Genomic DNA, 27782 nt, shown 5'->3' on the forward strand with positions numbered 1-27782 from the left:
GTAGGCTTGGGCAGTGTTTCAGACCTGGAAATGCCATCACTGCAGGGGCCGTACCCAGCCCAAAGCAGTATGGTGGATGCCACAGTGGAACCAGCAAGTCAGGCACCGGCAAAGGCTTTGGGAGCAGGCAGCACTGGTTGATGGGGTGGCCCTTTGCGGCTCACAGAATACCACAGAGAAGCTCCAGACTTTAATAGTGATGTCCCCATTGAGTGACCACTACCTAAAATAAAATGCTCGTCGGTGATGAGACTAGACTTTTAAGAAGCACTTAATTGGTTACCTAAGGTCAAAACTGCCCTCTAGGAGGTTGTCTTCCATCATCCCTGCCACTGAGAAAATCCCAGGGCATAGGAAGGCAATGAGTACTCTAGGCCCCAGGCTTACTTCCCAATTATTGGGCCCTATCTGCCTCCCAACCCACTGCCAGATTTCCTATTAAATTCAGCTCATTTAGTGTTCTCACACTCAAGGCAGCCCGAAGTTCTCTGTGGATACTAAAATACCTTTGAGTGTAGTCACTGTTGCTCCGCAGGCAAATACAGCAGTTGAAGAGTGCAGCGCTGGACAGCAGGTCAGGCCGCATCCAAGGAGCAGGAAAATCGACGTTTCAGGCACAAGCCTTTCATCAGGAATTAGGCTTGTGGCCCAAGGAGGCTGAGAGATAAATGGGAGAGGGTGGTGGGGGATAAAATTAGGGGTGAAGATAATAGGTCAGATTGGAGGGCGGAGCAAATAGGTGGGAAGGAAGACGGACAGGTAGGACAAATCGAGGGTGGTGCTGAGTTGGAAAGCTGGATCTGAGATAAGGTTTGGAGCAGGGTACGATGGGGACGGGGATGGGGAGAGGTAGTGGAGGGAAAATGAGGAGACTGGTGAAATCCACATTGATTCCATGTGGTTGGAGGGTCCCAAGGTGGAAGATGAGGCATTCTTCCTCCAGGCATCAGGTGGTAAGGGTTTGGTGGAGGAGGCGGCCCAGGACCTGCATGTCCTTGGTGGAGTGGGATGGGGAGTTAAAGTGTTTGACCATGGGGTGGTGGGGTTGTTTTGTGCGTGTTCTTCTCTGAAGTGTTCCGCAAGTAGGCGTCCTGTCTCCCCAATGTAGAGGAGACCACATCGGGAGCAACGGATACAGTATGAAGAGTGTAGTGCTGGAAATACAGCAGTCCACTGCAGGGCCCTTCAAACAGTAATGAGCTGATAATCGGTTTTAGGTGATGCTATTCAAGAGATAATTGGTGATCAAGAGGTTGAGAGAAATCCTTTGCTTTAACTTAGTGGCTTCGAATCTTTTACATCCGCCTAAAAGGACAAACATGATTTGCTGTCTTATTCAGAAGGTAATGCTTTCAACAGCATGCTCTCCTGTAATGCTATATTTCAGAATCAGTTTAGATTAACTGATGAGGCTTGGACTCCCAAATGTCTGAATCAAATTAAATGTCCGAGAGTGAGGTGCTGGAAAAGCACAGGTCAGGCAGGATCCGAGGAGCAGGAGAATCGACGTTTCGGGCATAAGCCCTTCATCAGCAAGAGTTTATCCCCTTTCCTGATGAAGGGCTTATGCCCGAAACATCGACTCCCCTGCTCCTCAGATTCTGCCTGACCCGCTGTGCTTTTCCAGGACCACACTCTTGACTCTGATCTCTATCATCTGCAGTCTTCACTTTCTCCCTCAGATTACTGTTCCACAATTTGTTGCCAACCATCCAGTATTTATTAAGAGTGAATATCTTCATTTTTATCATTCAGATAATATTTCCCACTTAAATATGGTATCCATGATCTTTTCATCGAATAGTTACAGCACAGGAGGTCATTTAGCCCATTGAACTTTTGCCAATTCTCTGCAACATCAATTGAATTAGCCCTATCCCTAAAACCCTGCATTTCTTTTCCTTTTGATCACCATGTTTGAACTTGTTGCCACAATCCTTTCAGGCAGCACATTCGGGATCTTTTCACCTTTATCAACTCAGTTTCTCAACATATAACAGAGATCCCTTACCAATGGAACCACAGCCATCAATCCTTACAGTATATTCTAAAGTTTCACATTCTTCCAACAATGAAATAGCCAGAATTGAACATGACACTCTAGTTGAGGCCAAACTCTTGTATCACAAACTAAGCTATTTGCATTTTTACCATTTCAAAATGCAAACATGCTTTATTTTCCCATTTTGTGAAATATGCATACACATTAAACTTAGGTAATGGAAGACTGATTGCAAATTGATAGGTTGAGAGTTACATTGTTGTGACCTGGAGAAAGCCAAATGCAGTACTGTCCCAGTTCATGTTGTGCCTTATAGCCAAGCCATATTATTACATGGAAATCTATTATACACTAAGTAAAGTAGTGGAAATAACATGGCAAAACGAAATGCTCCATAACCTGTCTTTTGAGTTTCATTTTTATTTGTTATTATTCACAGCATGAAACCACTTTCCAATCTCTACGATTTACAGCAAGGGGAAATTAAAGGAGTGAATGAAGGAGGGAAATTGGGGGAAAACTTATACACTAGCTTCTCTTCTTTCTTCTGGGTTGGGTTGGGATCCCATCAATAGTTCTCAGATATCAAGAATTCATCACATGGAAACAATTGGAAACAAGTTCAGTGCTCAATGACAAGTGTCAGAGCTACTTCTCAGTATGATATTTTTCAATTTCAAATTCAGAAGCAGAAAAAGTTAGTGTTTAGTTGCAAAACTGAAACTTTTAATGTTTAACAAATAAATTTTGCAAAATAAATGGCTTACCACCAAATGCTGCAGGTATAGCACTGGCTCCAGGATGAGTCTGTACTGCTGTAGCACTTTGTACTGTCCCAAACACACTGCAGGAGAAAACAGTCTTTATAACAGTCTCCAGAAATAAGGAAGAGTAAGGACAGAACCAAATTCCACCAAAATTGCCATTTTCCACAAAAGCCTTTTCCTATTTTCTTTCAATCATGTGATGAGGATTAGCAATATCCAGATATGAAATTACTCAACAATTGGGTAGTTGGGGAACACTGAGCAATTTACATGCAATTCCATGGTTACAGCTGATCAAATGGTAGCCCTATAAACTCTGAAGAATCATTAGTCACCTTCAGGCACAGCAAGCAATTTTGAAAGAAATTTAGACTCCATATACCACAGGTAAAGAGAGATACGTAACTGGGAAAAATCAGATATACCTGTTCCTTTAAGAGGTTTCAGGTCAGATCTGTGAGATCTTCACTTACTGTGTCTATAAAGACTGCCCCCTTCCTGTGTCATCTCCAGTTCATTTCGACCAGAGGCTGTACATTCGGTTTTGTGAAGAGCTGTGATGACTCAGTCCCTTATGATCTTTAGGAAGGAGAGAAAAACCCTGCCTGTAACACTGGAATAAATAGAACTATTAAACATGCAATATTTTAGTGTGCTCAATAGACAGTTATAGGATTTGATTTAAATAACTTAAAATATGAACACGTCAGAGCACAGGCAAGCTCTGTTTATACACATCAGTGTGCTTGAAAGCAAGGGGTCCTCATTGAAAAATAAACCAAGAAAATTACAGGCCATTGGGAAAACACCAATAAAAAATTGGTTCAAATAACAGGATCTGATAATTGTGTGAATTCTGACTTTCATTCAAAAAGAATCGGAGGACAAGTAAAGCATTCTTTTGCTGAGAGTTTTAGAGGAACACTAGTGGGAAGAGGTCTGTATGCGGTACAGTAGGTAGGGCGAAACGGTCTGCTTCTGCACCGTGTTTCATTTATTTATTTCACATTGTCCCCTACAGTGGCATCAGCTGTGGAATACATAAATGTTTAAACACGGCTCTATCATAGACTGGAGTCTCTTGGTAGTTGAGACAAGTATTATGTATACTAAAGATGCCTATGAGCAGATTTTAATTGATCTGAATGCATTCACCATTGGCTGGCTGTTAAAAATAGAAAATTAATTTGGTTTGCCTATCTGATCCTAATTGAGCAGATGTGACAAACCATCAGAACCTAGGAAATTGTTTGAATTAAATTCTTATTGTTATCACTTTTTTACATCTATTTTTAAATGATCCACATGAGGTTATTTCAATTCTGGCAAAATGCTTCTTTAAGCCAAAATCACATCTGGAAATAAATTACATTCAGCTCACATTTACAGATCTGTTTTTCGTGATGCTTAAATATGTAAGCGTGTGGAATTACTGAAATGAATCAGAACTCTGCCCTTTTTTGTGATGTGAAACCAAAATAAAAAAAATTAAAATATTACATGTCCATATCTAAGGCAAGCTGTCAATAATATCTGGCTGGATAACAGATGTCCAGATCGAAGCAGAATCCAAGGTCACAAAAAAGTGATGGTAGTTTTATTTCTCACTACAGGACACCAGCAAACAGCATATGAAATTAGTGGACATGGATTTTGACAACAGGGAGACACTGACAACTGTGATCTCTGGAGGCTGACTGTTTGAAAGTACACTGGAAGAGGCAAAGAGCTCAGTTGGCTAGGAACAGCGTCCAAGGGGAAACAGAACAGTGTATCATGATCACACTTCCCCACTTCACACTCCATCTACTATTTTGTTTCTCATTTATTCATCCATCTATTTGCACCGTCTTTGTGCCTAACTCCCTTACAACCTATTACATCCATCCATTTTTCCTACCACCCAACCAATTGTCAAAACATGCCAAAAACCTATCACCAATTCTGCGCACTTTAATTTTTTCTGATGATCTGTTCTTTCAGCAACTTCTTCCCTTACATCAAAGGCAAAAGACCTTGAGTTTCAGGCTCCCTTAATTGAGGGGTGGACTTCACAGACTGGTGACAAGATTAGAGTGGTGCTGGAAAAGCACAGCAGGTCAGGCAGCAATCGAGGAGCAGGAAAATCGACGTTTCAGGCAGGAGCCATTCCTGATGAAGGGTTCCTGTCCGAAACATCAATCTTCCTGCTCCTCGGATGCCGCCTGACCTGCTGTGCTTTTCCAGCACCACTCTAACCTTGATTTTAATCTACAGCCTCTGCAGGTCCTCCCTTTCAACCACAGATTGGTGAACCTAGTTATGTCTCCTTTATTGGACTACCTCCAGTACAAGGTTTCTCAATAATTTATTTGCTTGATTGGATGGTTGGGTTACTGAAGGTTGCACCCATTGTGCAAACGGACAGAATCTCCAACATTGCGATGCTGAACCCTGTTGACTGTTGTCCTAGCATTTGGACTACAAATACAGCCTCAAACATCTTTCAAACAGAGTTGCACTTCCAGTTTGTTCAATTCAAAATACAAACATACATGTAGGAATGATATACTTATATTAATAAGGTTCAGCATTCCAATTATCTAAAGTAGTTCTGATTAGCAGCTAGCTGCTCTACAAATTATAGAGTCATACGGCATGGAAATATACTTTTTGGTACATGTTTGTTTGTATTTTGAATTGAACAAACTGGAAGTGCAACTCTGTTTGATAAAGATGTTTGATGCTGTATTTGTAGTCCAAATGCTAGGACAACAGTTAACAGGGTTCAGCATCGCAATGTTGGAGATTCTGTCCGTTCGCACAATGGGTGCAACCTTCAGTAACCCAACCATCCAATCAAGCAAATAAATTACTGAGAAACCTTATACTGGAGGTAGCCCGCTCTGACCAGGTATCCCAATCTGATCTAGTCCTATTTGCCAGCATTTGGCCCATATCCAGATAGCTTTTAAATGTTGTAATTGTACCAGCCTCCACCACAACAGATAGCTTGTTCCATACACACACACCAGCCTCTGCATAAAAAAGTTACGCCTTAGGTCCTTTCTAAATCTTTCCCCTATGCCCTCTTGTTTTGGACTCCTGCACCTGAAGAAAAACACCTTGGCTATTCACTCTTTCTATGCCCCTCATGATTTTATAAACCTCTATAAGGTCACCCTTCAGCCTCCAATGTTCCAGGGGAAATAGCCCCAGCCTATTTTGCCTCTCCCTATAACGGAAACCCTCCAACCCCGGTAGCAGCCTTCTTAATCTTTTCTGAACCTTTTCAAGTTTCACAATATCTTTCCTATAGTAGGGAGACCAGAACTGAGTGCAGTATCCTAAACGTGACTTCATCAATGTCATATAGAGCAGCGACATTACAGTCTAACTCCTACACTCAATGAAAATAAGCGTGCCAAATGCCTTCTTCACTACCCTGTTTACCTACAACTTCACTTTCAAAGAATTATGCACCTGCACTCCTAGTCCCTTTGTTCAGCAACACTCCCCAGGACCTTATCATTAACTGTATAAGTCTTGTCTTGATTTACCTTACAAAAATGCAACACTTCACACTTATCTAAGTTAAACTCCATCTGCCACTCCTCAGCTCATTGGTCCAAATGTTCAAGGTCCAGATGTACTTTGTGCACTGTCCACAACACCTGAAATTTTCAAAGTTTGCTTGATCATCTCTAATGTAAGTGGCTTTGAAAGTATTCAGTGGCTTGTCCTCTTTATCTGCAGTTACAAAGGCCTCCCATTTAAATTAACAGTTTGAATTTGGATGCAGGTTTGCTCTCTGAGCTGAAAGATTCATTTCCAGACGTTTCAATACCCTACTAGGTACCATCTTCAGTGGGCCTCTGGTGAGGCACTGTTGATAATTCCTGCTTTCAATTTTTTGTTTGGGGCTCTTTGGGTTGGTGATGTCATTTTCTGTGATGAAGTCACTTCCTGTTCTTTTTCTCAGGAGGTGGTAGATGGGGTCTAACTCGATGTGTTGTTAATAGAGTTCCGGTTGGAATGCCATGCTTCTAGGAATTCTTGTGCGTGTCTTTGTTTGGCTTGTCCTAGGATGGATGTCATGTCCCAGTCGAAATGGTGTCCTTCCTCAATCCGTATGTAAGGATACTAGTGAGAGAGGGTCATGTCTGTGGCTAGTTGGTGTTCATGTATCCTGGTGGCTAGCTTTCTGCCTGTTTGTCCAATGTAGTGTTTGTTACAGTCCTTGCATGGTATTTTGTAAATGACATTAGTTTTGTTTGTTGTCTGTATAGGATCTTACATTAGCTGCTGTTTTAGTGTGCTGGTGGGTTTGTGGGCTACCATGATGCCAAGGGGTCTGAGTAGTCTGGCAGTTATTTCCGAGATGTCTTTGATTTAGGGGAGAGTGGCTCGGGTTTCTGGACGTCTTTTGTCTGCTTGTTTGGTTTTGTTGCTGAGAAATTGGCGGACTGTGTTTATTGTGTACCCATTCTTTTTAAATACACGGTATAGGTGATTTTCCTCTGCTTTGCGTAGCTCCTCTGTGCTGCAGTGTGTGTTGGCTCGTTGAAATAATGTTCTGATGCAGCTTCGTTTGTGGGTGTTGGGATGATTGCTTCTGTAGTTCAATGTTTGGTTTGTATGTGTTGTTTTCCTGTAGACATTGGTTTGAAGTTCCCCATTGGCTGTTTGCTTTACTGTAACATCTAGGAATGGCAGTTTGTTGTTGTTTTCCTCCTCTTTAATGAATTTTATGCCAGTAAGGGTATTATTGATGGTTTTGAAGGTTTCTTTTGTTTTGTTTAATGATGACAAAGATGTCATCCACATAGCGGACCAAAAGTTTGGGTTGGATGGTAGGCACAACAGTTTGTTCAAGTCTCTGCATCACTGCCTCTGTTAAGAACCCTGATATCGGAGATCCCATGGGTGGTCCGTTGGTTTGGCTCTAGGTCTTGTTGTTGAAGGTGAAGGGTGTGGTAAGGCACAGGTCCACTAGCTTGATGATACTGTCCTTGTCGATGAAGCTAGTGGTGTTTGGTGTATGTGTTTTTGGGTCTTCGAATAGTGTAGTCAGTGTTTCCTTGGCCAGGTCAAAGGAGACCATTATTTCATCCTCTTCTATCTTAGTGTCTTTGATGGTCTTCAGGAATTCTTGGCTGGAGTGAATGGAGTGGCGTGACCCTTCTACTAATTGTTTTAGTCTTTGGTGTAGCTCTTTGGCCAGTCTGTAAGTTGGTGTTCCAGGTAGCGAGACTATGGGTCTGGGGGGGGGGGGCTCCTGGTTTGTGAATTTTGGGTAATCCGTAGAAGCGTGGCGTGTTGGATCAGTCTGGTTTCATTTTTTGGAAATTGGTCTTATTTATCTGTCCAGATTTCTTAAGTGTTTTGAGCAGGGCTTTGATTTGGTTCTCTAGTTGTGGGGTGAGGTCTATCGCCACTTGTTGGTAAGTGCTCGTATCTGTAAGTCGTGCGTTTGATTTTTAAATGTAGTCTCTTCGATTTAGAATTACTATCAAGTGTCCTTTGTCTGCAGGTAGGATAACAATTTTTTTTTTGGTCTTTCCAGTGCTTTCCTTTCTTGTGTATTGAACACATCCATCTTAGGACAGGCCAACTCAAAGAAACCCAAACATATAAATACAAAGCAGGAATTTTCAGCAGTGCTTCGCCCAGAGGCCCACTGAAGATGTTACCTAGTATGGTGATGAAACATCTGAAAATGAACCTTCCAGCTCAGCGAGCAAACCTACATCCACTCAACCTGAGCTATAAATCTTCTCAAAACTCTCTTAGTTTGAATCTTTGAAGCTTGCAATTGTTAAATTTCCCATTGGAATGACTTTCTGAACCAGATGTTGAACTTTAAAACTGCAAACAGTGTACAACGAAGGGAACATATGTAGAATCATGCAAACAAGCTAGTGAAGACGGTTGTTGTCATAAGAACCATTTAAGAGGCTTTGTGCTGCTCACTTCACTCACATAGAGAAGTCCATCCCATGACATAACTGATCATAATAGTGGGAGATGATGCAGCAAAAGGGACAGGAGGTTGGAGGTTTTACTGATGCAGCAAGTGAAGATCATGGAGTTCTGGACTGAATTCTCTTGAAGAGGCAGGCAGGCAGCCACCTGATTTTTTTTGGTTGTGTTTCTTTCCTTACCTGAATGATTTGTGGAGTCTTCCCAAATGGAAACAACATTTCACATCGAGTAAATCTATCACTGCACACAGCACACACAAAATCTACACACTTCTTTGAAAAAAGTTATTTTGTGGATTAATGTTCTATAAATATTTGACCAAATTAACTGAAATTTTGTACTCGAGAGTATCGAATACAGTTCTGTTTCCAGATCAGAAAGTTACTAACTGATTAATGGTTACTAACTTCTAAACAGAAACAGCACTGACCCAGTTTTTGTCTAGTTTTAACATTCTGTTATCCTAATGGTTTCAAAGGGCAAATGATTGTGGAACACCAAAAGGAGGAAATTTTCACAGCAACATTTTGGGAAACATAAGAAAATTATGAAAACTAAGATTTTCTTTATTCGATGAGAAAGTCTCCTTTAGCTTATGCTGCTTCATTGAACATTTAAAATATCCTCAAATGAACATTATGGCACTTTAACCAGTTTGCCATTTGCTGACGTAACAAACAATTAAAGTTTATTGCTTGGATATCGATAATTGTGATCTCTCAGGCTTATCTGGTTGCATGGACACAAAATGTCAATGAGAAATATGAAGCACCAACCGGACCTCTATCAACAAACACTTGGACCACATTTATCACCCCCTGAGAAAAAGACCAGGAAATGATATCACCATAGAAAATGATGTCACCACTGGAAATGACATCACCAACCCAAGAAAACTCAAACATACAAACAGAAAGTGGGCTACACCACCAGTGCTTCATTCGGAGGCTCACTAAAGATGTTGCCTAGTATGATGACAAAATGTCTGAAAATGAACCTTCCAGCTCAGCGAACAAATCTATATCCACGGAGCACTTTAGCTGATAATGAAATAAAAGGGAAAGAGACAGCCAGAAAACGAGCTGTTGGCATGCATTCTAAACACATCACATCATAGAATTTTCAGTTTCCTGGTGCTCCATTATGTTGCTTGACCATTTTCTCTGCTAAGCAACTGCATGTGTCATGAGCAATAAAACTAACAGTGGAAAGGGGAAACAGTGGGCTGGTGATGAGATATTCCTCATTTGTTCCACCCTCCTGTGAATGGGGAGAGGAAGAAAGAGAAAAGAATAGTCACAGTTGGTGGAATTTAAATTTAATTAATAAATTTGGAAGATAAAGTCAGTCTCAGCAAGGATGACCAAGACAACCATGATTGATTGTTTTAAAAACCCATCTGGTTCACCAATATACTTTAAGGAAGGAAGTCTGCCATCCTGACCGAGTTGAAAAATGTGGTGCTGGAAAAACACAGCAGGCCAGGCAGCATCCGAGGAGCAGGAGAATCGACATTTCGGGCATAAGCCCTTCTTCAGCCATCCTGACCTGGTTTGGCTTATGTACGACTGTGGACCCCTAGCCTTAACTGCTGTCTGAAATGCCGAGCAAACCATTCATTTTCAAGGACAACGAATACTACCCTTGGCAAGAGACCTTCCTGATGGAGGGCTTATGCCCAAAACAATGATTCTCCTGTTCTCGGGATGCTGCCTAACCTGCTGTGGTTTTCCAGCATCACACACTCAATGATCTCCAGCATCTGCAGTCCTTACTGCCTCCAAGAACTGACAGCCCATGAAGGGATAAAGATAATGAAATTTCCCACAACCTCCTTAATCTTTTCACCATTTTATCTAAACTTTGCAATTCTAGAAATAGATTCTTAGATTGCTTTATTCTGCCTGTTACCAATCCACTGGGGCTTCTACTGCTGGTCTAGTAGAGTCATAGAGAGGGCAAGACAGTCATACAGCACAAAAGAAGCCCTTCAACCCATCAAGACCAAGAGGGAGATCAGGAAGTCAAAGAGGTGATACGGAATAGCCTTTGCAGATAAGGTTAAGGATAATTCAAAGCGGTTCAACAAGTACATTAAGAATAAGAGAGCAACTTTACAGTAGAAGACAGACAGTAGTGGTGGAGAATTGTTTCTCGGACTGGAGGCCTGTGACTAGCCACGTTCCTCAGAGATCTGTACTGGGTCCACTATTGTCTATCATTTATATAAATGATTTAGATGAGAATATAGAAGGCATGGTTAGTAAACTGTGGATGACACTAAAATTGGTGGTATAGTGAACAGTGAAGAAAGTTATCTAAGTTAACTTTGATCAAGTGGGTCAATGGACTGAGGAGTGACAGATGGAATTTAAATTGGATAAATGCGCGGTATTGCATTTTGGTAAAACAAACAAGCGTAGGACTTATACCATTAAAAGTAGGGACTTGTAGCAGAGAGAGACCCAGGGGCTCAGGTATATCATTCTTTGAAGTTTGTGTCACATGTAGATAGGGTGTTTAAGGAAGTTTTAGCATGCTTACATTCATTGCTCAGACCTTTGAGTATAGGAGTTGGGATGTCATGTTGGGGTTGTACAGGACACTGGTGAGACCTCTTCTGGAGTACTGTGTCCAGTTCTGGTTGCCCTGTTATAGGAAGGATATTATTAACCTCGAAAACGTTCAGGAAAGGTTTACCAGGATGTTGCCAGGAATGGAAGGTTTGAGTTGTATGGAAAAGCTAGATGGATTGGGACCGTTTCATGGAGTGTAGGAAGTTGAGGGGTGACCTTATGCAAGTTTACAAAATCACCAGGGGTTTGGATAAGGTGAATGGCAGGTGTGGGGTGGATCATTTCAAGACTATGGGGCATATTTTAAAAACTTGCTCCTCTCACCTTAGAAAAGGCAACACCAGATTATAGTCCAACAGGTTTATTTGGAAGTACAGGTACATAATCCTTTATCCAAAATCCTTGGGGCCAGTTGTTTCTCGGATTTTGTAATTTTTCAGATTTCAGAATAAATGACATTTTCACAGTGAAATAAAAAAAACTTACTGAACAGCAGACCCATGTGTGAATAGTATGAGTGCTGAGACAAAATGGATGCCTGCCAGTGTTTAAAAGACTTTTGGATAAGTGCATTAATAAGAATTGTTTGGAGGGATATGGACCAAGTGCAGGCAGATGGGACTGGTGTAGTTTGGGATTATGGGCAGCACAGACCAGCTGGATTGAAGGGTCTGTTTTCGTGCTGTATGACTTTTTGACCCTAAGTCTGCATCAACCTATCTACACTCCTCCCATTTACTAGCACTTGGCCCTTGAATGTTACGACATTTCACATGCTCATCCACATACTTAAAGGTTGTGAGCTTTCCTTTCATCTATTATCTCTGGTAATGCAGGTTCCTGTTTTAAAAGTGATGTTCAATATCATTCACCTTTCCAGTATCTGAAAGCTACGAAACCCCTGTCTTCTGAAGCTGAACACTGTCCAGATGCAAAATCTAAGGCCAAGTAAAAAAAAAACTCTCATAATTCCATATGGAGTAAAACCTAATATTTAGATCTCCCATCTTTGGCATTGATCAACCTCTCAAGTTTATAGCTAGAGAAGATCTGGTAACTCAGTTGCAGACAAAGTCTCACAGAGCAACTTGAAGAATTTCCAGGTACGTGCACACCTTTATAGGAAGGAGAGAGTTGGGAGCTAAACTCAGTATTCTTTCCAGTAATAAGAAGCACAATTTCTCCATCATTTCTAAATCAGGGGAAAGTGCACAATTTATCAGCGATAACCACACAACCTCTACAGTGTGGAAACAGGCCATTCAGCCCAACAAGTCTACACAGACTCTCGAAACAACATCCTACCCAAACCCATCCCCCTACCCTATCCTTGTAATCCTGTATTTCCCTTGCACACCTAACCTACACATCCCTGAACACTATGGGTAGTTTAGCATGGCCAATCCACCTAATTTGAACATCTTTGGACAGTGAGAAAAAACTGCAGCACCCGGAGCAAACCCACGCAGAAGGTGGAATAAGATCTGGGTCCCAGTGCTAACCACTGAGCGACTGTGCTGCCCAATGGGAAATGCAAAATATCAGTGCACTAATGCCAAGGAAATACAGTCTCATCCGATCAAAGAACAACAGTGTTGAACAGATTGTATCCATACATCCCCAGACAACCTAACCTCCCTCTGTTTTCTTTCCCTATTCAGGTGGCAGTATCAGCCTACTTTTTTTTTAAACAAAGGTGGAACTTCTTTCAAAGAACAAGGAGGATTCTACCTACATGTGTACACTACAGCACAACAGCATTTAAAATAAAAAGACAACATATTGCAAACTTTTGTACAAGTGTAACAAAATATGGAATGTGACAGTTTTGGCTCCCCTGAACTATTTTTAGTAATCATAACTAATAAATATATTAAATAGTGAAATATCATTTTAAAGTAATCTTCAAACCCACTTAAAAGGACAGAACAGTTTCGGACGGAAGAGTAAAATCTTATCCGGTGAATTTAGCTGAATTTTCTGACTTGCAGGATGATTCACAGGATCAGACTTTCACCTGGAGACTTCAGTCACATTTCCAAGACTATAACTGTACTGCACAAAGCATTTCTGTTTTGAGTTTAGAAAGTCTATGCTCTAAAGTGCACTTTACCTGCTTGTGCTAGATACATTACTAGTGGTTGACGGAGAGCTAAAGACATTATCTAACTCTGCTAGTGCTGCATACTTGTTTGCTGAGGAGTTTGACTGATTGGCAGACATCACAGATGATCCAACAGTTGTTGAGCTGAAACTAGTCAGTTGACTACTTCCACCTATAAGTTGGAGGAAAAGAAGAAATAATTCAGAAAGATTAAGCAGCCTGCAAGACAGTATTTTTGAAGCTCAAATGATGTGACTATCAAGGATTAGACTTTGTGAATATATTGATATCAAAATAATAATTAAGAAAGAAAATCAATAGTTAAAAGGTTTTTGGTTAATTATATTGTTGAGTTGTAATCACTAAATGGAGGGGGAAGAGTCGCCCCGCAGGGGAAAACAACAGCGACAGCTAGATCAGTGGCACCAGGATTGATTCTGTTGTACAGCAGGGAGGGTTAAAGTATAGATGAGCGCTAGTGATAGGGGACTGTATAGTCAGGGGCACAGATCAGCGTTTCTATGGTCACAAGTGATACCCAAGTATGGTGTATCGCCATTCTGTTGCCAAGGATGTCTTGAAGGGGGAGTGTGAGCAGTCAGAGATCATGGTCCATATTAATATCTATGACATAACCAGAAAAAGAGATGAAGCTCTGCAAAGGAGAGTTAGGTGGGATGTTGAAAAGCAGGACTTCTATGGTTGTAATCTCAAGAATAACCCCTATGGCACATGCTGGTGAGGTCAGAAATAGGAAAATACAGTTGAATGCATGGCTAAAGAGCTGGTATAGGAGGGAGGGGTTCAAATATTGGAACATTGGGATCTCTTCCTGGGCAGGTAGGATCTGTACAAGAGGGATGGGTTGCATTTAAACTAGAGGGACACCAATATTCTCGCAGGGAGGTTTGCTTCTGCCATTAGGGAGGGTTTAAACTAGCGCAGTAGTGGTGTGCGACCCAGAGCAGTAGGTCACCAAGTGGGGTGTTTGAAGAGAGGAGAAGGGCTAAATCAAGTAAGTCTAGTTGGAAGAACAGACAGGGCCAGTTTAATAAACATAGTGGGATTAGCGGTCTGAAGTGTTATCATTTTAATGCAGAGAGTATAACAGGTGAGGAAGATGAACTTAGTCACACCTACTATTCCAGGTGCTATGATGTTGTAGCCATTACAGAAACTCGGTTGAGAGAAAGGCAGGATGGCAGCTCAACATTCCAGGGTTAAGATGTTTCAGGCATGAAAGACAGGGGTGTAAAAGGGGATTCTTAAAACAATATGTTGGTAGCTGACAAAGGGAGGGGCCCATAGGAAGTTTTTAAATGCCAGTTGACCAGTGTTCAAGACCAGCATGTTCCTGTGAGGAAGGAAGATAAGATTTGGAAGGAAGATGAGGATGGCAAGATTTGGGAATCTTGGATGACAAGAGATGTAAGCTTAGTTATAAAGAAAAAGGAAGCAACAAGGCCCTTGAGGAACATAAAGGAAGCAGAAAAGAACATAAACAAGACATTAGGAGGGCTAGAGGGGCCCATGGAATTCTTTTGGCAAGTAGGATTAAGGAGAATCCCAAGGTTTTTTGTACGTATATTAGGAGCAAGAAGGTATCTAGGAAAAAAGGTAGGTCCACTCGAGGACAAAGGAGAGAATATACGAATGGAGCAAGAGGAAATGGGCGAAGTCTTAATGAGTACTTAGCATTAGCACTCACCAAGGAGAAAGATATAGATAATGGTAAGTTTAGAGGAGGGGCACATTGATATTCTAAGGCATGTCAATATTAAGATGATGGTGCTGGGTGTCTTGAAAAGCATTATGATAGATAAGTCCCTAGGGCCTGATGGAATCTATCCCAGGATATTGAGGGAGACAAGGGAGGAGAGTGTTGAGATCTTGACAGAGATCTTTGTGCCCTCTTTAGCCACAGGTGAGGTCCAAGACGACTGGAGAATAGCAATTCAAGGGCAACAGGGATGATCAAGGAAATGAAAGGGCAGTCAAGCGTACATCAATGGTAGGGAAATTATTGGACAAAATTCTTAGAGATAGGATTTACTTTCATTTGGAGAAGAATGAACTTATTAGGGATAGTCAGCATGGCTTGGTGCAGGGGGGAAGGATTTGTCTCACAAACTCAATTGAGGTTTTTGAAGAAATGAAGATGTTTGATAAGGATAAGTGAATGTTATCCGCATGGACTTTACTAAAGCATTTGACAAGGTCCCGCATGGTAGGCTGGTCCAGAAGATCTAAAAATGTGTTGCTGGAAAAGCGCAGCAGGTCAGGCAGCATCCAAGGAACAGGAGAATCGACGTTTCGGGCATAAGCCCTTCTTCAAGGGCTTATGCCCGAAACGTCGATTCTCCTGTTCCTTGGATGCTGCCTGACCTGCTGCGCTTTTCCAGCAACACATTTTCAGCTCTGATCTCCAGCATCTGCAGTCCTCACTTTCTCCTGGTCCAGAAGATCAAATCATATGGAATCCATGGTGAGTTAGCCAGCCAGATCCAAAATGGGTGTGGTCACAGATGACAGAGGGTAGTTATGGAGGGGTGTTTTCCTGACTGGAGGTCTGTGACCAGTGGTGTTCCACAAGGATCAATGCTGGGACCCCCATTGTTTGTAATATACATAAGTGATTTAGATGAAAATGTAGGTGGTCTGATTGGTAAGTTTGCAGATGACAAAAATTGGTGGAGCTGTGGATAGTGAGGAATGATATCTAAGAATGCAACAGGCTAAAGATCAGCTGCAAAGTTAGACTGAGAAATGGCTGGAGTTTAATCCAGACGAGTGTGAGGTGATGCATTTTGGGAAGCCAAATGCAAGAAGAAAGTATCCTCTTAATGGCCGGAACTTTAGAAACATTGAGATACAGAGGGATCTTGGGGTCTAAGTCCATAGCTTCGTGAAAGTGGCAACACGAGTAGATAAGGTGGTAAAGACTGCATACAGCATAATTGCCTTCATTGATCAGGGCACTCTCTTTAAAAATTGGCAAGTCATGTTGCAAGTGTATAAGACTTTAGTCAGGCCACATTTGGAGTACTTTGTGAACCTCTGGCTGCCACATTATAGAAAGAATGTGGAGGCTGGGAAGAGGGTGCAGAAGACAAATACCAGGATGTTGCCTGGATTGCAGAGTATTAGCTAGAGACGGGGTTGGACAAATTTGAATAGTTTTTGCTTGAGCATCAGAGGCTGAGGGGTGGCCTGGTAGCAGTATATAAAATTATGAGGGGCGGAAAGTTGGAACCTCTTTCCCAAGGTGGAAATATCAAATATTTTGGGAGGTACAGATTTAAGTTGAAAGGGGGAAAGGTTAAAGGCAATGTGCAAGCAAGCTTTTGTTTAGAGAGTATTAGATATCTCGAATGTGCTGCCTGGGGAGGTGGTAAAAGCAAATATGATAGCAAAATTTAATAGGCATTTAGACAGACACATGAACAGGCAGGGAATAAAGGGATATGGACCACGTGCAGGAGATGGTATTAGTTTAGAATAGCATCATAATTGGCACAGACATGGTGGGGCCTGTTCATGTACTGTTCTATGCTGTAATTGTAAGAGGTGAGCGACTCACTAACAGTTGTTGCTAAATCTCATCAAAACTGAAAAGAAAGCTATAACACAAACCAATTTGTGATGGGCTTAGAAGAAAAAAAGCCCCTGAGCATATGCATTGGTGGTGTATTACTGAGTTATAGGACTTGGGAAAAGTTTAAAGTACTTTTACTGATTTCAATTGACAAAAATCAGTCAGAGATTCTCTCTGTTGGTAGAAAGTAAATGTGTGTAAATATTACAGAGATTGAAGACTAACCAATAATGTCTCCCCATCTTCACAAAACAGTTCAGTGTTACAAAAATGCTCATCACTCAAGCTCACACACGTCAGAAAGTCTCTTGATGTAAATAATAAAGGCCTGACGATGCTCAAAAAGATATTATCATTAGTTGAGTGACAACAGGTCTTCATTACTCACTGATAATGCAAAGTAATTTATTGTCTTACTGTGGTTGAGTAATGTAGCAGTTGGCATTACCTTGTGTTGAGGTACTATTGCTGAAAACATTATCCAGATCAGCAAGAGCTGCATATTTATCCTGAGTAACAGCATGTGCTTTGTTTATAGCTGTGTCATTCCCAGAGGAACAGAAAGCTCCAAAGTCAGCACTAGAAGATTTTGGGAAGTTATCAAAATTTGCAAAATTAGCATTTGTTGACGCAGCGGATCCACCTGTTGTGAGAAAAAAAAGGTTTCGGAGAAACATTGGCCTTCAGTATTAAAGAAACGCTTGCAGTAATAAGCAGCAAATGCAGACAACCAAAACTTGACAATTTGCAACATGATACACTTATAATCTAAAATTATGTCTAACATGCTTTTGAAAAGCATATATCTGCTGATAATTCTCTTTAAATTGCATCCTCAATTCTCAAACTGGACTTTCAATTTAAAAATGCCATTTAAAATAGAATCAGTATTTGAATTGAATGTTAGATGACAGATTCCACTGAAACAAAAACATTATAAGTTCTGTCAGGGAAGATACCTACTTGAGTTAAGAGTCTAGAACCAGAGGTTTCAGGAAAAAGAGGTCAACCATTTAGTCCAAAAATAAGGAAACATTTCTTCACTCAGTTTGCTGATTGGAATTCTCTACCTGAGGTCTTGGACATTCGGTGTTGAAGCATATTTCTGACTGAGATTTGGAGAGTTTTGGACTCTTGTGGGAAATGAGGATCAAGAAGGAAATTGGAGTTGATGTGAGCTTCAGCCATGATCCTTCATGAATGGCAGAGAATGTATAAGAAGCCATTTGTCCTACTCCTGCTTGCAATGGCTCTTATTGCTCTATATTTTTCACATAAATGTCTTCCTAGGTTATTTCAAGGAGTCAACCACACTGCCCAGGGTCTGGAGTCACATATAGGTCAGACCAAGTGAAGATAGTAGATTTCCTTCCATAAACAGCATTAGCAAAATAGATGGGTTTCTAGAACAATCTGGTTGTTAACACAGTCACCTTTAAATAATGAATTTTTTTGAACTTTGAGTTATTTAATTTAGTTAATTGGATTGAAATTCCCTAGCAGGCATGGTGCGTTTTGAATACATAAGTCTGGATTATTGTAACAAGTGCCTGGACAGCTCGACCAGTATCATGACCTCTGTGCTACCATTCCCAGTCAACAGCCCAAACTCAGGAATATCTCTTTTAGCTCTTATTTTGGTGGTAAATCCCAAACAATTCTTTCTTGTGAAATTGAGTGCAGGAGTTCAGGATTTACTTGATTCCTTGGCATATTTACTGGAGCACTGAAACCCATTTATCTTGGGATTCCTCTACTATTTTCACTACAATTAATAGAAAGTTCCTTTCAAATGTTAGCATTTCAATTTTGAAAAAAAATTTACTCAAAATTAAACATTATTTACTTGGGCTACAGCTCCACTAACATAGATTTAAGTAGAAGATACATTAACCTCATTATTCTCTGCATTAGGGTAAATAAATCAGTAACTAAACTGTCTAAAATGACAAACATGGTTTAAAATCCTGCATAAATGCCTTAACTTAAAACTTGGCATTACTGACATGGTGTCAATTATTTACTTCAGGAGGAAAACTCTTCCATACACACAAGCATCAAAACTCTAGTGATTCAAAACTCATAAGAGAGAGCTTCTATTCTACCAGTTGATCTGGTAATGGACAGAGAAGCCTCACTGCGCTAATTCTCTCATCTGTCTTTTTCACTTTAGGAGCTTATCATTTGTATGCGCCTGGATCATGATAACTTGTGTTGAATTCCTCCAGCCTAATTTTATTTAAAACAAAAAGCATTTTTAGAAATATGATGTGATATCCATTCCTGGTCAAAATTAGAGTAATAGATTTCTAATTATTCTGCAAAAATTCAGGTTTGCACATGCTGAGAGGGATTGGGGAAAGGAAGACAAGGAATTTTATTGCTCATTCCACAATCTTGAAATTATAGTTTATAAAGAAGCACTTGTGCGTTTGTTTAATTGTACAATGAAAGTGCTAAGAAGCTGTTTTCAAGTAATTCCATTTGTGGAGGGAGTTGGGGTGGAGGGGGTGGGTGGGGAAGAGGCGCGGGGGAGTCTGTTTGAAACAACAGTTCAGTTTTGTTTCAAGCAAACTTCTCCCCCCCTCCAAAAATGGTATTGCTTAAAAACAGCTCCTTAGCATTTTCAGTGTTCAATTATAAAGCAGTCAATATCACTATTAAATTTCTTAATTTCTCAGATTCTATTTCTATCTTTATATAAGGTATTTAAAAAGATGTAAAACAATGGCTCAAAACACAACGGCAGAGGTCTAGCCATTTGATACTGCTCAAACCAAAGGGACAGGCCTAACCGGTCAATGAAAATAGTTCACTCAAAAAGAAAGGAAAACGTAAATTAATAAATCTTCAAGGATGTCCATACCAAGACTGCTTTTGTTCATCTACGAATGACTTGGGATACATAAAGACTAAAAGATTAATGAACAGTCCATGACAAATATACAAGTTTGAAATGTGAAAGCTAAGACTTGCTTTGAAGTGCTGCTTCCTTCCAGTGGCATAGACACGTACTAAGCATAGTTTTTCTGTGAAATAAACCCTAAAGCAATTGGAAACTAGATAGTATAACACAGCACTACCCTTCACATATATTTAAACCTGCCCATAGTTTTTTTTTTCAAATTGCCTTTATTCTGTTGGTTGTGGGAGTCCAATATAATTTTAACTGGGACAATGTCAACTTGGACTGCGTGAATCTTACCCAATGTACTAAATTTTAAAAATAGCAACTTCATGCAACAATACCTGTGTGGGATTCAGAACACACAAAAAAAAAATTGATGAATTGTTGCAGGGTTATGAAATTGCTCCTATATCTTATAGTCTTATGGCTAACAGGTTAAGGGATAGATTGATAGATGCTACAGCATATGTTTAAGGGGACACTCCAACAAGACAGAAAAATTCCAAAGCGGGGAGACCCACTCTCTGTGGCTAACTGATAAAATTAAAGATACTATCAAGCTTAGAGGAAAAAAAAACAAAATTGCACAAAGATGGATCAGAAGAAAATAGAAAGAACAAAGAAAGACAAGATTAATAAGCGAAGACCATTGCAATTTGAGAGAAAACTAGCTAGAGCCTGGGCATTAATAATGGAAAACGAGGACATGGCAGATGAATTGAACAGATAATTTGTATTGGTCTTCACTATACAGAATAAAAGTAAAAGTAACATTTCAGAAACAACTATAAATTGGGAAAATGAAGGAAAGGAGGAATTCAAGAAAATTACAATCACCAGATAGGTACTGTGCTAATTGTTGGAGTCGTGGCTGACAAGTCTCTGGGTCCTGATGGATTTCATCCTAGGGTTCTAAAAGTACTGGCATTGCTTTCAATTTCCCAAAATTCTCTAGATTCGGGGAAGGTTCCATTAGACTGGAAATTAACAAATGTAATTCCTTTATTCAAAAAGACAAGACATCAGAAAGCAGGAAACTACAGGCCAAATAAGCTTCTAAGCAGGACACTGAAAATTTCAAGATAATCAGGCTAAGTCAAAACAGTTTTGTGAAAGGAAATCACATTTAACCAATGTATTGGATTTCTTGAGGAAGTAAACCTGGACATGTGCACTTGACAACGACTAGCAGGACAGGGGATTACACTATGAATGGCAGGACCCTTGAAAGTACTGAAGATCAGAGCGACCTTGGTGTGCATATCCACAGATCCCTGAAGGTAGCAGGATAAGTAGATACAATGGTTAACAAGACATATGGGACACCCGTCTTTATTAGTTGAGGCACAGAAGAGGAAGGAGGTTATACCAGAACTGTATGAATCGCTGGTTAGACCACAATTGGAGCACTGAGTGCAGTTCTGGTTACCACGGCGCAGGAAGGATCGGATTGCTCTAAAGAGGGCACAATGCTGCCTGGCTAGATGGTCTGAGCGAGGAGGAAAAACTGGATAGTGTGGGGTTATTTTCCTCAGAGCAGTGAGGGCTGAGAGGGTCCTGATAGAGAGGTATGATTATGAGGGGCACTTTTTCCATTATTAGAAGGATCAATAACCAGGGGCCACAGATTTAAGTTAAGAGGTAGAAAGCTAAGAGAAGAGTGAAGAGAAAGTTGGACTTAAACTCATTACCTGAAAGGGAGGTTGTGTCGGAAACATTTAAGCTGTACTTAGATCTTCACTTGCAAAAGAGAAACGTTTCATCAGTTTTGTGAATCTTTGGAATTCACTTCCTCAAAAAGTGGTGGAAGTAGAGACTTTGAATATCTTTAAGGCAGAGGTAGACGGATTCTTGGTAAGTGAGAGGACGAAAAGGATTCAGGAGTAGGAGGAACGTGGAGCAGCCAGATCAGCCATGACCTTACTGAATGATGGAACAGTCTCAAAGGGCCCCGTTGACCTGCTTCTGCTCCTAGTTTGTGTGTGCCTTTCTAACCTGACATGGGAGCACTTGATGTTGACCGTAAGTGCCTAGAGGGGAAAAATGCTTTGTCCTAAACAGTCTTGTTGAGAGAAAATATCTTTCAGTTGTTTATTCTTTTAAAAATGCATTAAAGGAATATTTAAAAGGTATGTTGGTGCACTTGTGTAGAAAACATTTTTAACAAAAAAACTGAAGAACTGTTAAACTGTAGGATATCTAATCACTGGTGGCCAAAACAGACAAGACGTCTCAGTGACCGTTTCAAATATCGTATGTAATAAAGGATAAAATAAGAATACAAAAGAAGGGTAGAATGGTATCAAAATTGAACGAGCACAGAAAGAGACATTGAAGCCAAGGTTCCTACACTGTTATAGCACTTACTGTGGCTGGCTGGGAGAGGAAAAGCAGAGGCAAAGTCACCAAAACTGCTGCCTGATGATAGAGCTCTGAAGACTGGAAAGCAGCAGATATGGAGGGGAAACCAACAAAGAAACAGAAGAGAAATGAAATACGGAAGTGAATTACAGACACAAGACCAAATGAATGGCAATAACATAGGCCATGCTTCAAGTATTGCATTCCAGGTTGAGTCAATCCAAATAATCACATGTTCTCAGAATGAGGAGATAGTGATATTATTTATAAACAGCTTAAAAACATTGAATGATGCTTTCAAACTAACTCTTCCTATTTAATTCTCTTTCCTTTGGGGTAGTTCCATATTTTAGAAATTTGCACCATTTGTATTATGAAATAACAAGTAGGAAATGAGCTCTTGGTGTGTGAAACAGAAAAAGAGCATACATGATTAGAAAACAGCATTACCCTCATCTAACATGTCCTAAATATGATCCACTCCCTTGGCAGTCTGTTTCACCTTTGGAAAAATTAAATTAAATCTGGTCTTTTTAACCCTCTTTCTTAAATTTGAAACTATGCCATCTTGCCTGTAATTGTATTGGCCCAGACTCTGTGGTTGTAATGACAGTTAAACTGTTTGCTATGTTATTCTATGGAATGGAAAGGAACTTGTGGTGTAGACACATGATCAGTTAAAAGTGTAAATCCCGCTCTTCTATAGGCAACCATATAGAAATTATCAATTGATGAGAACTTTCCATTTTACATTACTGAATATCTCGGTGTCAAACCGCCAATATTTTAATCACTAATGTTTAGGTTTTAAGTTTGCTCGCTGAGCTGGAAGGTTTGTTTTCAGATGTTTCATCACCATGCTAGGTTTGTTATCAGTGAGCTCCAGTGAAGCTCTGGTGTTCTCTCCCGCTTTCTATTTGTGTGTCATGGTCTGTTAAGGTGGGTGATATCATTTCCAGTTCTTTTTCTCAGAAGTTGGTAAATGGAGTCCAAATCGATGTGTTTATTGATGCAGTTCCAGTCTGAATGCCAAGCCTCTAGGAATTCCTGCTTAAAAATGTGCTGCTGGAAAAGCGCAGCAGGTCAGGCAGCATCAAAGGGGCAGGAGAATCGACGTTTCGGGCATAAGCCCTTCTTCAGGAATGAGGAATTCCTGCGCGTATCTCGATTTAGCCTGTCCCAGGATGGACGTGTTGTCCCAGTCAAAGTGGTGTCCTTTGTCTGAATGTTAGGATACTAGTGATAATGGGTCATGTTGTTTGGTGGCTAGTTGGTGTTCTTGTATCCTAGTGGCGGAAAACTCATTGATTTGGGCCCCATTTACCAACCTCTGAGAAAAAGAACTGGAAATGATATCACCCACCTTAACAGACCAAGACACACAAATAGAAAGCAGGAGAGAACACCAGCGCTTCACTGGAGGCTCACTGATAATGTTACCTAGCATGGTGATGAAACATCTGGAAACAAACCCTCCAGCTCAGCGAGCAAACTTAAAACCTGAATCTCAACCTGAGCTACAAATCTTAAAAATCACAAACTATAATTTTTCTTTCTGAAAAGGGTTGGCTTATGACATCTTAGCTCAATATTCCAATGCGTGTATTGCTTACTGTGAAATTTCTAAATGACTGATAGTCACGTTTATTACTATTTAATTTGCAATCATTAATTGGACACAATGACCACAACACTTATGCCATTAAATGTGCTGATATTTAGCTTTACAATACATCTTAGAACCTTGCATTCTTCAATAATGTCACTGGAAAATTTTACTTCTGCAATGCAACTATTTCAAGCTTTGCAACATTGCCTCAAACTGAAGGTCCCTCTGATTTTTAGTCATCTGACCTCTATGTAGCTCAATCTCAAATGCTGTTTGACAAAGCTCCTATGAAGCATTGAGGGGCATTTTATTAGATTAAGGCAACTATATAAATGCAAGTTGCTGCACTTTTGAGATCTTTATTTTCTTCCTAATGTATACATGAGTTCAAATCCTCTGAATGTGACAGAACATATTCAAATTGTGAAAATAAAATGCAATAAAAATCTGTAAATGTTAGAAATCAGAAATACAAAACAAAAAATATAAATAATTTACAACAGTTGAAATAGGAAAAGATATTTTTCCCTTTTGTACTGATAGGCCTTTAGGGTGTTGACAGATGGTACTATTGATAATTTTCATTTTTACAAATATAGTATGGATTGAAAATGAGAACTGATTATGTTTGGACTGACTGAACCCTTATGAGCTACCTTGTTCCAACACACACAAAGTTAAAAACAAGACACCTCACTGTTTCTGAAAACAAATGGGCAGTTAAATCCACCACTACCTGTACTGTTGGACTGGAAAGGTGGCAGACTTGCTGAGGAGAAACCTCCAAAATTATCAGAAGTATTACAACTTCCAAACGCAAAGTTTGCAAAATCTACATTCATAGGAGTTGGTGCTGAAACAGTAACATGGAGGAAAGGGATGGAGGAAGAAAACCAAAACAGACATGTTAATGATCATGAAAACCATGTACAATAAACAGAATACCATGAGTGAAGTAAACAGTTTGGAAAGTTCAGATGATACGCTCAATGAAAATCAAATCAATATGCATACAGTTAAATATGACCGCCCATGATATGTATTAATTGAGAAATGGTCCCAATTCTCTGCCTCCGCCGCATCTGCTCGGACAAGGAGATATTCCACTCCTAAGCATCCGAGATGTCCATCTATTTTAAATAATGTGCAATTCCGTCCTCTGTCATCCAGAGAGCCCACCATCACACCGCATCCATCCCTCACTCCACTGCCCCCCACAAACACAATAAAAACAGGGTGCCTCTGGTCCTCACCTACCAACCCAACAGTCTCCACGTCCAACATGTCATCCTTAAACACTTCCACCAAATCCAATTAGACCCCACCACCAAAGATTAATCCCCTCCCACTCTATTCTGCCTTCCGCAAGGACTGTTCCCTTTGTTAATCCTTGGTTCACGTCACTCTCCCCACCAACACCCACTAACCCCCAGTTACCTTCCCCTGCAACCGTAAAAGATGCAAAACCTGCTGGTATACCACCTTCCTAACCTCCATCCAGGGTCCCAAACAGTTCTTCCAGATGCAACAGAGGCACACCTACCTCTCCTCCAATCTCTTTTACTGCATCTGGTGCTCCCAATGTGGTCTTCTCTACATCGGGGAGACGAAACATAAACTAAGGAAACATTTTGCTGAGCATCTCAGCTGGGTTCACAGGGGCCGACCTGACGTCCCAGTCACTGCCCACTTTAATTCTCCTTCCCACTCCCTCTCCAAAATGACCATCCTTGGCCGTTCTATTGCTATAGCAAATCAGACCACAAATTGAGAGGAACTACCCCTCATCTTATGCCTGGGCAGCCAAAAGCCCGGAGGACTTTACATTGAGTTCTCCAATTTTAAATAACCTCCCTTCCATCCCCCGACTCCATTTCCAGCCCCTCCCCCTCCCTTCCATTCCTCTGACTGATCCTTCCTTCCAGCTACCAACCGGATACATTCATCCCATCGACCAACCAGGCTCTCCACCCTACCTGTGTTCACCTATTCTTATCACACTAACCTGCCCCATTCCCACCCAAAATCACCCCCACCGCCCCCCCTTATCTGCAGCTTCCCCTACACCCAGCCCCCATCCTGAAGAAGGGTGACACCTGAAACGTGGACTTCTCCACCTCCTGATATGTCTAGTTTGCTGTGCTCTACGGTGTGCTAGAAGTGGAGGGTGTGAACAAGGTTCCTTTTAGCTATGATTCCTGAAGAAGGGCTCATGCCCGAAACATCGATTCTCCTGCTCCTTGGATGCTGCCTGACCTGCTGCGCTTTTCCAGCAACACATTTTCAGCTCTGATCTCCAGCATCTGCAGTCTTCACTTTCTCCTTTTAGCTATGTCTTGTATAATGTTCAGCTTCTCAAATGTTGTTGAAGCTGCATGCATACTGCTAAGTGGGGAATACTCCATCACATCTCTTACATCTGCCTTGTAGATGGTGGATAGGCTTTGGAGAATCAGGAAATGGGAATCGTAAATTCCAACTTGCTCCTATGGTTTCAATATTCATATGGGTTGTCCAGCTGTTTCTAGTCAATGGTGACGCCCAGTGTTGATAATAAAGGATTCACTGATGGAGGAAAGGCCATTGATGATGCAGCTGAAGATGGTTGGGCCAAGGACACTACCCTGAGGAACTCCTGGAGCTGAGATGACTGAAATTGGACAGGTGCAACCATCTTATATGCCAATTTTGACTCCAACCAGTGGAGAATTCTCCTGACTCCAGTTTTGTCAGGGGTCCTTGATGCCACAGTCTGTCAACTGCAATCTTGATACCCAATCCTACTTCATCTCCACAATTCAGCTCTTTTGTCCATATTTGAACCAAGGCTTTAATGAGGTCAGAAGGTGGAACGGTCATAGTGGAACCCAAACAGGGCATCACCAAGCAGGTTATTGCTGGGCAGGTGCTGCTTGATAGCACTGTTGATGACACATTCCATCACCTCACAATATACTTTCCGAATTATTTTTGTATCATCAGCAAATTCAACAATCATATCTTCGGTCTGTTCATCCTAGTCATTTATATAAATGATAAACAGAGACCCCAGCACTAACCCTTGTGGCACACCAGAGGAAATAACCTATTAAAGAACAATGAACAAAGAACATTCACAGCCCAGGAACAGACACTTCGGCCCTCCAAGCCTGTGCTGCTCCAAATCCACTGTCTAAACCTATCACCCAATTCCTAAGCATCTGTATCCCTCTGCTCCCCACCTACTCATGCAGCTGTCCAGATGCACCTTAAATGAATCTACCGTGTCTGCCTCCACCACCTCTGCTGGCAACGTGTTCCAGGCACCTACCACCCTCTGTGTAAAGTACTTTCCAGGTGTATCCCCCTTAAACTTTTCTCCTCTTACTTTGGCCTCTTGTTATGGAATCCCTCACCCTGGGAAAAAACTTGTCTCTATCTACCCTGTATATACCCTTCATGATTTTGTAAACCTCAATCAGGTCCCCCCTCAATCTTCTTTTTTCTAATGAAAACAATCCTAACCTACTCAACCTCTCTTCATAGCTAACACCTTCCATATCAGGCAACATCCTTGTAAGCCTTCCCTGCACCCTCTCCAAAGTGCCCACATCCTTTTGGTAATGTGGTGACCAGAACTGTACACAGTATTCTAAATGCAACTGAACCAATGTCTTGTACAATGTTAACATGACCTGCCAGCTCTTATACTCAATATCCCGTCCGATGAAGGCTAGCATACCATATGCCTTCTTTATCACTCTATCCACCTGTGCAGCCATCTTCAGGGTACAATGGACCTGAACTCCCAGATCTCTCTGCTCATGAACTTTTCCCAAGGCTTTTCCGTTTACAGTATCGTTCGCTCTAGAATTAGACCTTCCAAAATGCATCACCTCACATTTGCTTGGATTGAT

The 27782-nt window shown here is 40.9% G+C and overlaps 1 protein-coding gene across 8 annotated transcripts in view; it reads right to left on the reverse strand.

Moving 5' to 3' along the window:
• agfg1a (ArfGAP with FG repeats 1a) overlaps positions 1–27782 on the reverse strand; it is a 94835-nt gene that overhangs the window by 19665 nt on the left and 47388 nt on the right. For 3 of the 8 annotated variants that reach the window (XM_043702844.1, XM_043702843.1, XM_043702852.1), the window contains 5 exons: positions 24623–24739; positions 22284–22355; positions 17457–17651; positions 13423–13585; positions 2770–2846 (listed from right to left, as the gene is read on the reverse strand). In XM_043702844.1, the coding sequence (XP_043558779.1) occupies positions 2770–2846; positions 13423–13585; positions 17457–17651; positions 22284–22355; positions 24623–24739 (624 nt within the window). The remainder of the gene's footprint in view (positions 1–2769; positions 2847–13422; positions 13586–17456; positions 17652–22283; positions 22356–24622; positions 24740–27782) is intronic. The other 5 variants (XM_043702847.1, XM_043702846.1, XM_043702848.1 and 2 more) reach the window with 4 other exon arrangements.

This window comes from Chiloscyllium plagiosum, chromosome 13 (genome assembly GCF_004010195.1).
Source record: "Chiloscyllium plagiosum isolate BGI_BamShark_2017 chromosome 13, ASM401019v2, whole genome shotgun sequence".
NCBI lineage: Eukaryota > Metazoa > Chordata > Chondrichthyes > Orectolobiformes > Hemiscylliidae > Chiloscyllium > Chiloscyllium plagiosum.